The sequence below is a fragment of the Diadema antillarum genome, unplaced genomic scaffold (genome assembly GCF_040938485.1).
Source record: "Diadema antillarum isolate AM-2024a unplaced genomic scaffold, OU_Dant_1.0 seq00000443_RagTag, whole genome shotgun sequence".
Classification (NCBI taxonomy): domain Eukaryota; kingdom Metazoa; phylum Echinodermata; class Echinoidea; order Diadematoida; family Diadematidae; genus Diadema; species Diadema antillarum.
Window position 1 is genome coordinate 108,920 of NW_027271418.1, and position 12,724 is coordinate 121,643.

The 12,724-nt window shown below is 37.7% G+C and overlaps 1 protein-coding gene across 1 annotated transcript; it reads right to left on the reverse strand.

Annotated features, from left to right (window-relative positions):
- Positions 1-737: 737 nt before the first annotated feature.
- On the reverse strand, positions 738-8,883 carry LOC139732698 (BAG family molecular chaperone regulator 1-like). The gene is made up of 6 exons (XM_071643551.1): positions 8,730-8,883; positions 6,255-6,368; positions 5,225-5,307; positions 4,216-4,329; positions 2,317-2,424; positions 738-869 (listed from the first exon to the last, which is right to left on the reverse strand). The coding sequence occupies exons 1-6, from the start codon at positions 8,881-8,883 to the stop codon at positions 738-740; spliced, it is 705 nt and encodes a 234-aa protein (XP_071499652.1).
- Positions 8,884-12,724: the final 3,841 nt, after the last annotated feature.

The following is a 12,724-nucleotide window of genomic DNA, read 5'->3' on the forward strand; positions in this document are numbered from 1 at the left end:
ATGATGCATCACGTGTTACCCCGGGGTACCGTAGTGCCGCGGTACCCGGGGTTACCGCGTTGTGTAGTGCCACCTCACGTCCACTCGAGGACAGCCGCAGAGAAATGCATGCACTGTGTGTGCATGTACATAGTCACTTCAATGCCACTGCATGTTATACGATGCATGCATGGCACGCTGTGCTAGCAATAGCGTGTGCTTCAGTGCACTGCAGTGTAGTGGCTAGCGCCGCTAGCTCCAGCACCAAAATAATTTCCACTTTTTGGCAACCCAGGGTACAACCTTTAAAAAATAAAAAATAAAACAACAAAATGGCTGATTTTCATTTGGTACCCCAGGATACCATTTATGTCATCATATACAGAATGTCCCAACTCCCAGCCCAGAAGTAACAAGGGGAGATTTCAAGAAACAGGGCGACCATCTTACAAAGCACACTAGTAGATACAGTGAAATTGAGTCGGTTTATTCCACTCCATTTTTGTTATCAGTTGGTCTCCACGTGGTATTTATACATCAAATCAATCAATACTTCACACTTTACAACATGGTAACACTGCACTTTCATTTTCCTTAAACCCGTTGCAGACTAGTTCAGAGTATACTCGGGCAGGAGTCTATGGGACATGCGTGTTATAAAATCAGATCATCCTCAACAGGTGAACAGTACAATGATCAGCTGATTTCCTGATTTAACACCGGATAAAGTCCACTTGGGCTTCTTAATTCCACTGACATCAACTGCCACTGGGATCCTGCAGGCGTTTTATCGTGGCGTCCACTACGTCGTTCACCTCGAGATGTTTCTGGATAGCCACGATAACGCTCTTCCTTTTCCCCCGAATCGCCTGGTTACTGCTGCTCATATCCTGAAAACAGTCACGACAAGAACACAAAAAGAGAAGAAAAAAAAATACTAGATCAGTATTTCAATGGCTTATGAGCAAAAAATGACAACGGTGTGCTCATTTGCATGATTTTTCACACAAGATTTTTCACATAAGATGTTACAGTGTAACTGACATCACCACATGCCCCGACCACATTGCACAAGATACACGTAGGCACACTGTGTACTAAATATTTAATTAAATGCATTGTGTCAATAGCAAAGCGTTAAAGGTCCTGTTTACCTTTGGGATCAGTGATTCAAAAAATTTTCAGGATATCACATTTCATGCTTATGATGTGTAGGTAGGTCTGTTGTATCACAAAATATCCTACCATATCAAATTTTTGCAATAAAGCCTAAAATAAACGAAGATATCAGTGTATTTCTCAATAAACCATAACTGTCGACGGTTTAGTCTGGAAAATTTTTTATTATAACCATTGTTCACATTTTGTGTATTTCGATTATACGGATTCAAATTTTTACAGTGGTTGTTTTTATCCCCAACTCACATTTTAGAACTATTTTAAAGCACTAATGCTGGGTTTTTGTTTCATCTGCAAATGGTAAATTATACCTTTAAACATACAGAGCGCAACGTAGCAGATGGCATAGTTAACATAAAAAAAAGAAGCAGTGTACTTGATTATGATTGTCACTTTTTTTTTCTGTTCTTTACTCCGGCTTTTCAAGTCCCAGCAATTTGCAGATTACTACAGTGCAGTACCAAGCCTGCTCGGGTGTAGCTATCTGCCTCAGTGCAACAGGAAGATCATGGTGACACAATTGGGATTAGTGGGATTAGATAATCTCTCTTTCACTGGCAATAAATAGTTCCCACAATCGGCAGAGAAAGCACAGCAAGGATTAATAGTAACTTGTGAGCTGTGGTCGGTGACGGTTTATTGAAGTGGCTGGTAAAGGTTCATAATTTGAAAGGATCCATTTGCAAACTTGAAATGCTTTCCTTCAATAAAACTGAGTCTATGGACTTTGGCCATGATTCTTCGGAAAAGTTTTTGTTTCATTTTGTGCCCACCACCACCAAGGCATGCAGGCCACTCATTAGAACCTCCAGCACATTTTGTGCCACTTACACTGGACAGTATGCACAGTACTATGGGGTTTTCTGTGTCTACACTTAAGGCACACAAAGGGTTAATTAGAGTTTTAGTAGAACCCCTCCCCCAATACTGCCTCACCAAATTTGAAAAAAAAAGGAGGCAGACAGGGATAAAGTCTGACAAATTGGGTCACTTTTCATACCAAACAGAAAACATGCGGGGTACTTGATCTCTTTTGGAGAACTTGAGTCTTCTTTCAATAAAAACAAACAAAACAACAAAGCAACAATAAAGAGAAAACATGTCTCAATGTTAATTATCTACCAATACCAGTCCCACTACAGGTGTGTGCACACTTACCAGCGAGTCTAGTCTTTCTATCAGCCTCACATACTCCTCGTGGCAGGAAGCTAGTCTCTTGTCCAGTCTTGATAAAGATTCTTTCTCCTGGTCCTTCTGGAGGTAGCCCTGCATTTATGGATACAGCCGAACAAATTGGTCAACTGATGCTTGGGAAGGCAATTATAATGCAGACGACTCCTGTTATAATGAAGTCCTGGGGACCTGCGGTTTTCTTTCATTACACTGACATTATTTTCATTATGGCTGAACAGTACAAAATATATAAAGATATTGTAGATGTTAATATTTGGATGTGAACTCTTACTTTGTTGTAACAAGAATTTTGTTTATAACCATATCTGTTATAATGGGAGACCCACTGTAATGCCAAATTAGACTGTACATGCACATTTATAGAGAACATTAGTCTCCTTTTCAGTAGCTTTTGTCTTGAGTTATAACTGCTATAATTTTCCCCAAAGATATATATTTACATATAACATCCACTTCATACGGTTGCAACTTGTGCTTCACAGTGTGAGTAGTGGGATCTATGTACGTAAGAGCCTTCTTACAGGACCTTCATTTTATATTCTGCCAGAGACTTAGTCTTTTGTCTCTTGGTAGAGGAGATGGCATAGTAATAAAGAATATGATTCAATTTGCATTTTGGAGTCTCAAACCCAAGCCTTTTTTAATCGGTAGGCAGACATGCTATTTTCTGCACCAGCTTCCAAGCAAATGTGAGGGTAAGACCATAAAAAATGTTTGATTTTTCAGGAATTGTAATCAGGTGACTCTCATTATTAACAAAGTCCTCGAGATTGACAGTTTCTTTCATTTTAGCTGAACAACAAAGTATAAAAGGATACAGTGGACTCCCATTATAACAAAGTCCTCAGGACCGGTAGTTTCTTTTGTTATAGCGACATCTTGTTTTAACTGAACAAATACACAATTAACAACATACACCGTGTATATAGAGCTGATAATGCTGCGGTCTGAATTTTTACATCATTGTAACCAGGAACTTTGCTATATTCGGAGTGCACTGTACAAAGATGACTACTTTGGGACCACAAATTTTACTTGATTGCAACAAGAATTTCATTATATCCATGTTCATTGATATGATATATAGTTTCTTTTTTTCTGATGGATGTAGTTTTTTGATATGTAGGCCTAAAAGATATGTTTTATTTATGTTGAAGGATGAGCTGTCATGATGATAATAATTGTTTAAAAGAAAAGAAAGAAATGTTTATTTTATTGAAATTTGGCACACGTGATTAATGTGATGTGTAGGTGTGATCTTTTTTAAAATCAAAATCAATATATGTAGATGAAATAGTGATGGAAATTTTTTAATGATTAGTTGTGTAATGATATGTTGACAGTGAATTTTTTCCCTTTTCCTCATTTCTTCTTTTTTCGTTTTTCTTTTCTTTTTGAAAAAGTAATCTGAGTATTGATGGGCTGGTACCCTCACTGATTTTATTATCAGTTGTAATAGTAATGATTTTTTTATTCAGTGTTGAGCAGTGTTGCCATGTTGACAGGATATTTTTTATCTCCTTTTTTCTTCTCGTTTTTGTAAAAGCAATTTCAGAATTGATTGGGCTGGTACCCTCATAGATTGATCACTTCTTGTGATTTACCACATGTGACCACTGTAATATTTGTTCTTTTTTATGTCATGTCCTTGTATCATTGTTTGTACAGAGCACCGAAATAATCTGTCTATTTTTATAACTATGATTGTAAAACATGTGCAATTCAGCCTTTGGCTGCCAGACATGATTTCTAATAAAACCTGTTCAATTCAAAAAAATTCAATTCAATTCAATTCAATTATGATAGAAATATGCTGTACTTGAATTTGAGAACTGCATAGGAATGGCAAATGGATATATTTACCTGCTGAACACCATCCACCTCCTCTTTGATCTCTGTCTGCCTCTTGGTAATAGCTTCCGACTTCTTCTCCACCTCGACGATCGCCTTGTAGTTCTCATCTTCCTCTGGATTGGTCTGTTTTGGATGATAAACGTGACTTGATGCAAATATTGCACACACACACAAATCTAATACTAGATGCAATCATATCACATAACATTCTCCATAAATGAACATAGAAGGATTAGCAGTTTGATTAAAAACAAACAAACACAACAACAAAAAAGATTATAATCAAGATCTTCCTTTGAAAGCAAAAACACATAGGATTACAATCATATTCTGACATACATTCTGAAATACATTGCATAGAGTGGAAGGCTTAAAAAAGGACATATTGAATGACTTGATTTATGAACTGGACAGTTAAAAATTGCAGTTGTTGTCTCTTCTTCCATTGAACATTTTACACCACTGGCTAACCATACAAATATAATTCATCAGAGTAGTCCAAAACTTGAAACTGGAGCATGCTGAATGAAGAAAGGGGGAAAAATAGAAAATCCTGAGATGGTAGTATGTCAACGTATAAGCATGCAGGGCACATCATATTTGTCACTGCGTGGACTTCCAATGTCGGCCACTATTTTGTGCCTTATTCTTTAAAGGATGTTGTAGCAAAATTTGTGCATGATACTTGTGCTAGCTAAAATCAAAACTGGACCATACTGCTATTTTGTCGCTGGGGAGACAAGACCTTGTATCTCAAATATTTGGGAAAATTACTTTTTTGTATCAATGGGGAGACAATCAGTTATAAAAAATAAAAAATAAATAAAAATAAAGTGATGTCCCACCCAAATCCTAGCTGTTTTATCCCCCAAATGAAGCTACCACGGCATGTCAAAGGAGAGGCTATCCCATTTGATATAAAGCTTTGGCTGCCATGTTTTTTTGCTCTTAAGAACATTTGTCATTTTGTAGAATACAAGGTCTTGTCCCCCAGTGATGATTGTTTATTCCTGCTTACTTTTTTGCCAATAAGCATCAGCCTACTCCCCTGCTTCAGTCCAGCGGCCTTCAGTGTCTGCTCTGGATCCTGCAAATGTTTACCTTGGAAGAAAGGAGTACAAAAATAATTCCATGCAAAAAGAAAAAAAAAAGAGCAACAAAGAAACAAAGAAACAAACAAAAACCCCCTCAAAGAATTTAGCTCAACATCACAACTTTAAAAGACCCATGATTTACAATCAAGGATCTGGAGTACTGTTTCTCAGTGTTTTTTTTTTTTTTTTAATATTTTGTTTGGCAATCTAATCATCAACATAATACACTTACAGGGAATCAGATTTATAAGATGAGCTCACATATTAGACAATTATCCTTAATCAATAATGAAAAGCAAGATGTACTATCATGGCAAAAGGCTATTCTCAAAATACATTACCTCTCTTAAAGGGGCAATCACGATAATATTCATAATTTTGACATCATGTAGTACATAAATTGACCACTCTATGTGTAGATTTGTGGAATTTATTGTGCTCCTTGAGCAGAGAAATCAATATTTTGAAAAATCATAAACGAATTACACCAAACAGTGTTGGTGACAAATATAGGAGCCTCAGAAATGTAGCAGTGTAATATCAATACAATACCGCTTGCTTGACAAGTTCACCTGTGTAGAATCTAGGCATGCCTTCTTCTTTTGTTCTGTTTCCTTGAGCCCCAACTCATGCATTCTTATGATGAGGCTGCCATGTGATCATTCTTGTTTATTGCAATTTGTTACAAATTTTGGAAACATTCTAATTTCTCATCCCAATCACTATAAATTCTGAAACTCTGTACTCAACTAATTTACAGCTGTTCAAATGTAAAAGTCTAAAAATCATCTGAAGGTCTCCTAAAAAAAATGAATGTTTTGTTTTGTTTTTACTTGGTAGTACATTGTACAAGGGTTTGTAAAACAAATGTATATAGTACGCTAACCAGTTTTTAAGCTATAAGGTCATCCATTTGAAGGTATCATCATGCCCTATGTGGCTTTTCCATCTTACCCCTGTGAATCAACTTTTGACCTCCAGTGGGCACTCCTGTGAGCTCTTCCAGTCTCTGAGACAATTGTCTCACCAAAGTTGTTACTGGCAGCTCCACATTGTATTTGTCTGGCCCTATAAAAAAATGTTGAGCACAAGGGTGAGCTTGGGGATTGTATAAAGAAAATAACAAAAAAAACAACAAACAAACAAACAAACGAACACGTAAACAAACAATATCAGGGAAATAAAGAATTACAGCCTTGGGTAGACTTCTGCGACTATAAAGGTCTGAAAGTCATCATTAACTAAATAGCATATTCAATAAAACTATTAAAAAAAAATGTAAATATTGATTGCAACACACTGCAACAAAGGCCTAGACATCTAGACCCTATCAACAAAACACATCCTACACTAGGCCCTAAACGAAATTTGTGAAACCCAGTGTCAACAGTACACTGCCGCCTTTTTAATTTTGATATATAGGGTTATTAGTGGACCTACCTATGACCTAGGCCTAATCCACACTTTTCTACAAAATCATGAAAATTTATGGCCACTATTTACTATTATATTAATATTACCAGTACGCGTACCACAGGGCTGCCAACTCTCACGCATTGAACGTGAGACTCACGCATTTTGGTCCTTTCTCACTCTAAAACTTTATTTCATTTGCATGCATTTCTATTGATCTCACTCATTTGTACTCCTATAGCATTGGCCTATGGGAGTCTCACTCTCAACTAGTTTCCAGCGTTGGCAGCCCTGGCACCAGTAGCAGTAATAAAAAATTTGTAGGAGTCTAGGACAATTCATATTCAAATAAGGATTGTACATCTGTTATCAGACATCCTAAGTGTTAATATTATTGTTAATAATCGCACACTGTTGTTAAATTGGTTGTAAAATAGAACCCAACTTAGACGCAGACGCTAATTAATAAATTTAGTAATAAACAGAGCAGAATTCCTCGGCCTATCTACTTCCTAAGTAACTATACACAGCCCAGTTGCACCATGCAGTCGTCGCTCACTCGCTGTATATTCGCACCGCGTATGCTAAGAAAATTTTAGTAACACTCAGCGTCTGGTCGGGCTAAATTTTACTTCCTAGGCGCCTATGCTGCCATCGTCACCACCCTTGTTCATTGTGGTTTGTTATAAATTTTGAAACACCCCAAACACCCTTGTTCCTCATCCCAATCTCTACAAATTCTGAAATTTTGCACTAAGTGTAATCAATTTACAGTTGTTCATACGTAAAAATCTGATAATCATCCGGAGTTAAGTGTATGCACCACAAAAGTTCCTATAGATGGGACTACAAGTAGCTCGCAGTCTTTGTTATTAACTCTGAAAGCTAAAAAGTTGGCCAAGGTAGAGTCTAGTGAAGAGAAAAAATATTCACAAGTATTGATATATCATCTAACTATCACAATCATAGCCATACCATGAGAGACAGACAGCCGTACAACTTCGTTTTCCTCGCTTTCCATGTCGAACTCACACTCACACAGTTCACGGCAAAGGGCGCCTCTTTGGTTCACGGAATGCCGCACGTATAAATGCACACACGGGACCACGCATGCACGTACGTCGCACGTACCATACACGTCCGAGTACACACCACAGAACTCTTACACAGAGTTCTGCGGTACACACGTGCGGATTGCCAGTGCCGCCAGGGAGCGGAGATGTAAAATGCTTCCAAATCCAATTCTGTGGATATCTCCCTATATTGTCATTTTATTATGCATATATCTACAAAATGTTGGGTTTTGCTTTCCTTTTTAACACGTACATATTGAAATAAAGATATTGTACTTATTATGTGCGTGGAATATGGTACTGATAGTGAACCATCTGTGTACTTGGGTGGAATATACAATTATGCTCTGATGACATTTTGAAAACTTTTGTTAAAATCTACAAAGCTGGATTTCCCTACACAAAAACTTTATTGGAAAAACGTGTTTTCGTGCTCTGTTGGATTGAAATTAATGAATAACATACTGATTGTTCTAATTACATGATTATGCTGGGATCATGCGCTAGCCGCTAGGTTGCCTAAGGTGGCAACTAAGCTTTTATCAAGTTCAATACCCAGGTAGAACACGATTACTGCGACAACAAAAAACAAACAAACAAAAACATGTACGTAATAATATCTGGGTCAAAAGCAAAACAACAATAACAACAAGAACAACAACACCGGACTACTATGTTAATATCATGTCGTATTTATTTGGTTGATAGGGCCTACTTGGTAGTCATTTGTTTCTTTGTATTTTGTATGTTATTGTACAGCGCATAGAGAAGCATTGGCTTATTATGCGCCTTATAATCATAATAATTATTATTATCATTATTATTATTAATGACAATATTATTATTATTATCATCATAGTGATTATGATTATGATTATTATGATTTAAGAAATGTTACTGAAACTTATCTATGGCTTCTGAATGCCGGTACTCGTTTGGATACTTATATAATTGTGGCGGCCCCCCGCTTCTACTTCGTCGTCCAAGCCGTTGTTCTCCTCGCTCATCATTATTGGGGGTTCGAGAGTGTAGCCTACACCATCTTTGGCCAGTGTTGTATCGTGTTCTGTCTTGTGTTGTCGTTTGTCAGGATTCATCGTGTAAGATTGTTAAGTCCCGAGCGGAAAGACTTTAACTAATCTTTGAAGCTAATTCTCGTAAGATAACAGGGGGCACTATCCACCAAATGAATAAGTTCGTTTCGATCAAAATATATGATCTTGAAGTAAAGGGAAATCTGAATGCGTAAGATGTTTCAGAGGTTGTATACCAGAATGTTTGTAACTTAATCACACTAATAAAAGGTCAGAAGAGATTTGTCTTTGAATTCCAAGTGAAATAACACTAAACATCAATTTATTAACTCATCTTTACAAACCAATTTATCGCCACTGTTACATCATATACAGAATCAAACTACCTCTATGGAATACTCATCATACTATAAGATCCTGTCTTTCTATATCTTAAGTTATTATGGGGGCTAAACTATTCTTTGAACTATAATTATAAAAGACCGCTCTCAGCGGTTAACTTTGTTCTTTACATTGGACTATGTCAGTCGGCAGACCGCTTATTGGGTTGTTTACACCTTGACCGCTCACGGCGGTAACCCCATCCCCTTCTGATTTTCACACTAACAATTTCCCTTTATATACGCTTATTGCGGACGTAGTAGGAAACACCCTACTACGCGGATCGCGATCCGCGTAGAATGCGTGCACTTGCCCGAAAATGGCGATCCGTGCCAATTCCGTACTATTTTAATAACGTAATATTGCCTTTATCTTAAAATACAACTTTAGACCTGATGTATGATATACATCATTGGAAAGAAAATACAATTTTTATTAATATCATGTAGATTATCCTTTTTCTTATTGTCCGCGCAATCAATAATAAGCCGAAAAGGTGCAAATATCCGAGAAACACAACGTATTCCAATTCACCTCAGTGCACATTCTCCGCGGACACGAATCCCGGCACAACCAAACACTTATGACATTAAAATCTCATATTTCGAAGTTACTACACACTAACATACGAAAACATACATATATCTCCGTAGTCATAACAAAATGCCGTTGACTGATATCATTTGCCTCTCTTCAAATTCTACTATTTCATTATGATAACAATTTTAGACATTTAAGAGTAAGTTTGACGGATCCAAATGCAGCTCGTATGTAAATGAGTTTCATTCCGGAAACGATAATGAACAATACGCGCTGCGCGTAGTGCTCAAGTACTGTACAGTATTCATTTGCCGTCTAACGCTTGTCATGTCAACATGGGGCCGTCAATTCATCCTAAATCCAGCTGTCTAACTACAAGAATTTATATAGGGATGCTCCTCATTCGGTTAAATTACAGATATATAACAATTGATTTCTAAAGGATGGCCAGAAAAACTCGCTATATAGGTTTACATCTCGTCGACTGCACCGACTGCACTATTAAAGGGAATGCCTATAGATGCATCTATATACAGTCAACGGTAAGTGATCATGCATATAGCTTACATCAGTATTCATCCTGTACAAATAACACTTGCTGCATTTAAAGGTAAGGAGTATCTGAATACTAGCAGGCCTGAAATCAGACGTGGGGCGCTACAATATATATATATATATATATATATATATATATATATATATATGTTGATAAGGTAGTCCACGTGTTGGCAAGATAAAAAGATAAGTAACAAAGCTGCAACAAAGTTCATGCTGTATTCACCAACGGTTTATTTCTTCACACAAATTTTCGGGCGTCTCGCCGCCCTTTCTCAAGTGTTGATACTGAGAGAACAATAACAAAATTAAGCCATAACAATATCTGCAACCGTGTTACTAAGGATGCGCGCTTTAACGCATCCATGCTAGGCATCCTAACACCCAGCGCGCATCCTGGCAACAGTACAATGTTACGTCATAATGAAATTACAATGAGTATAAAGCATACATGAAAAAACTTGGCACGACTGATACAGAAGTAATTCCTCTGAATACGCAGCTGCGGTGGTAATGTAAAAGCAGTGCATTATTTCTTTCAAAATTCAACATACACATAAATTAACTTTAATTCTAGTGTATAGATAATCTTTACATAATCTGAAATTATCATGATCAATATAAACATTCGATTTTTTTAAATCAAACTGAATCGTCACACTGATGGTTATGCAAAATATGTGCAAGCAGTTTACCATTCCTTTCAAACTTCAGCATACACATACATTAACTTCCAAATTCTGGTGAGTAGATAGTCTTTAAATAATCTGAGACTATAGCATGAATATGAAATACGTGAAAAATCATATTTTTCTTCTTTTGATTAAATAGATACGTCACAATACGTCTCGGAGTGGAAAAAAGACTGGTTCCAAGAAATGGTTAAAAGGAGCGTCAGCATTATATCACTCAAGCAATATAATGATAAGATCTATTGCAGCGGGGTAAACGGGAGAACATACAACAATAAGCGGCGCACCTACTTGTAAAAAGTGTAGTTCGTGAGCCATGATAGATCTATGTTCATGCCCTGTCCCTGGAAGCTTCGTGTGCGGATGATTGTTTTTAGCTCTTTCACGTGTCTTTCTTCAAATGCTTCCATGTCCTTGTATAAAATGCAACATTGCAGATCTGTTAGTGTGTGATTTGGTTTGTTGAAGTGTTGTGCGACTGGATGTTGTGTTTGACTTCTAATGATTGTGCTTTTGTGATTGTTGAAACGTTGTCTAAAATTTGTTGTTTCTCCGATGTAGACAGCCAGGGGACATTGCTTGCATGTAAGGCTGTATACTACATTCTTGCTGTTGCAGTCCCCTGACGTCGGATGGAGGGTGTGGCCGGAGCCAAGTGTGATATCTGTATCTGTGATTAGGTGAGCGCATATTTGACATCGTTTGTTTCCACATTTATGATTTCCAGTAGGATTGATTGTTCTGTTGACTCGAGATCGTGTAAGCAAACTCTTCAGGTTGCGTGGCTGTCGTTGTGCATGTAAGGGACGTGCTGTTAACTCGGGAGCTACCGATTGGACTTGTTTGAGAGTAGGCCATTCTTTCCTCACTTCCTTCATGAACTGTTGTGATGTGGGATGATATGTTGTTACAAAGACTTTGCGTGTGTGTGAGTCTTTGGGTTTCAGATTATCATGATGTAGTAAGGATGAGCGTCTTTTTGCTATCGCGCGGTCCCTACCTGCTTGCACAATGTCTAACGGGTACCCCGCTGCAACGAATTTTTGCCCCAGCTTCAAAGACGCATCCAGAAATTCCTTGTGATCAGAAATGATTCGTCTGTAGCGGAGCATTTGACTGTACACAATTGACCTCTTAATATGATTAGGATGGAAGCTGTTGTACTTAAGATACGTCTGTCTGTCTGTAGGTTTGTGGTAAACAGACGTGTTCAGCTTCCCTCCTTCTTTGCGGATAGTCACATCAAGAAAGTGTACTTCTGACCTAGAGCTGTCCATAGTAAATGTGATGTCGGGATGAACCATGTTGAGCTTGGAGTGGAACTCCGACAGCTGTTCGTCAGAATGGGGCCAAATGAGAAAAATGTCGTCAATGTAGCGGACGAACATGCTAGGTTTTAGAGTTTCTTTCGAGAGGAATTCTTCCTCGAGTACGGCCATAAAAATACTGGCATACGCTGGCGCAAATTTAGTACCCATGGCAGTACCCTGAGTTTGTAGAAAGCATTCATCATCAAATGTGAAGTAATTATGTTTCAAGATGAACTTGGCAAGACGACAAATGTCTTCTATGGGCATGTCAGAAGAAGGGTCGTGTTTGGTCAAAAATCTACGCAATGCATTAACCCCATCGGAGTGAGGAATGTTCGTGTACAGACTGACGACATCCAAAGTGACTAGAGTGCAATTTGGAGGAAGCTGAATGTTGTCGAGTCTATTAAGAAAATCATTGGTATC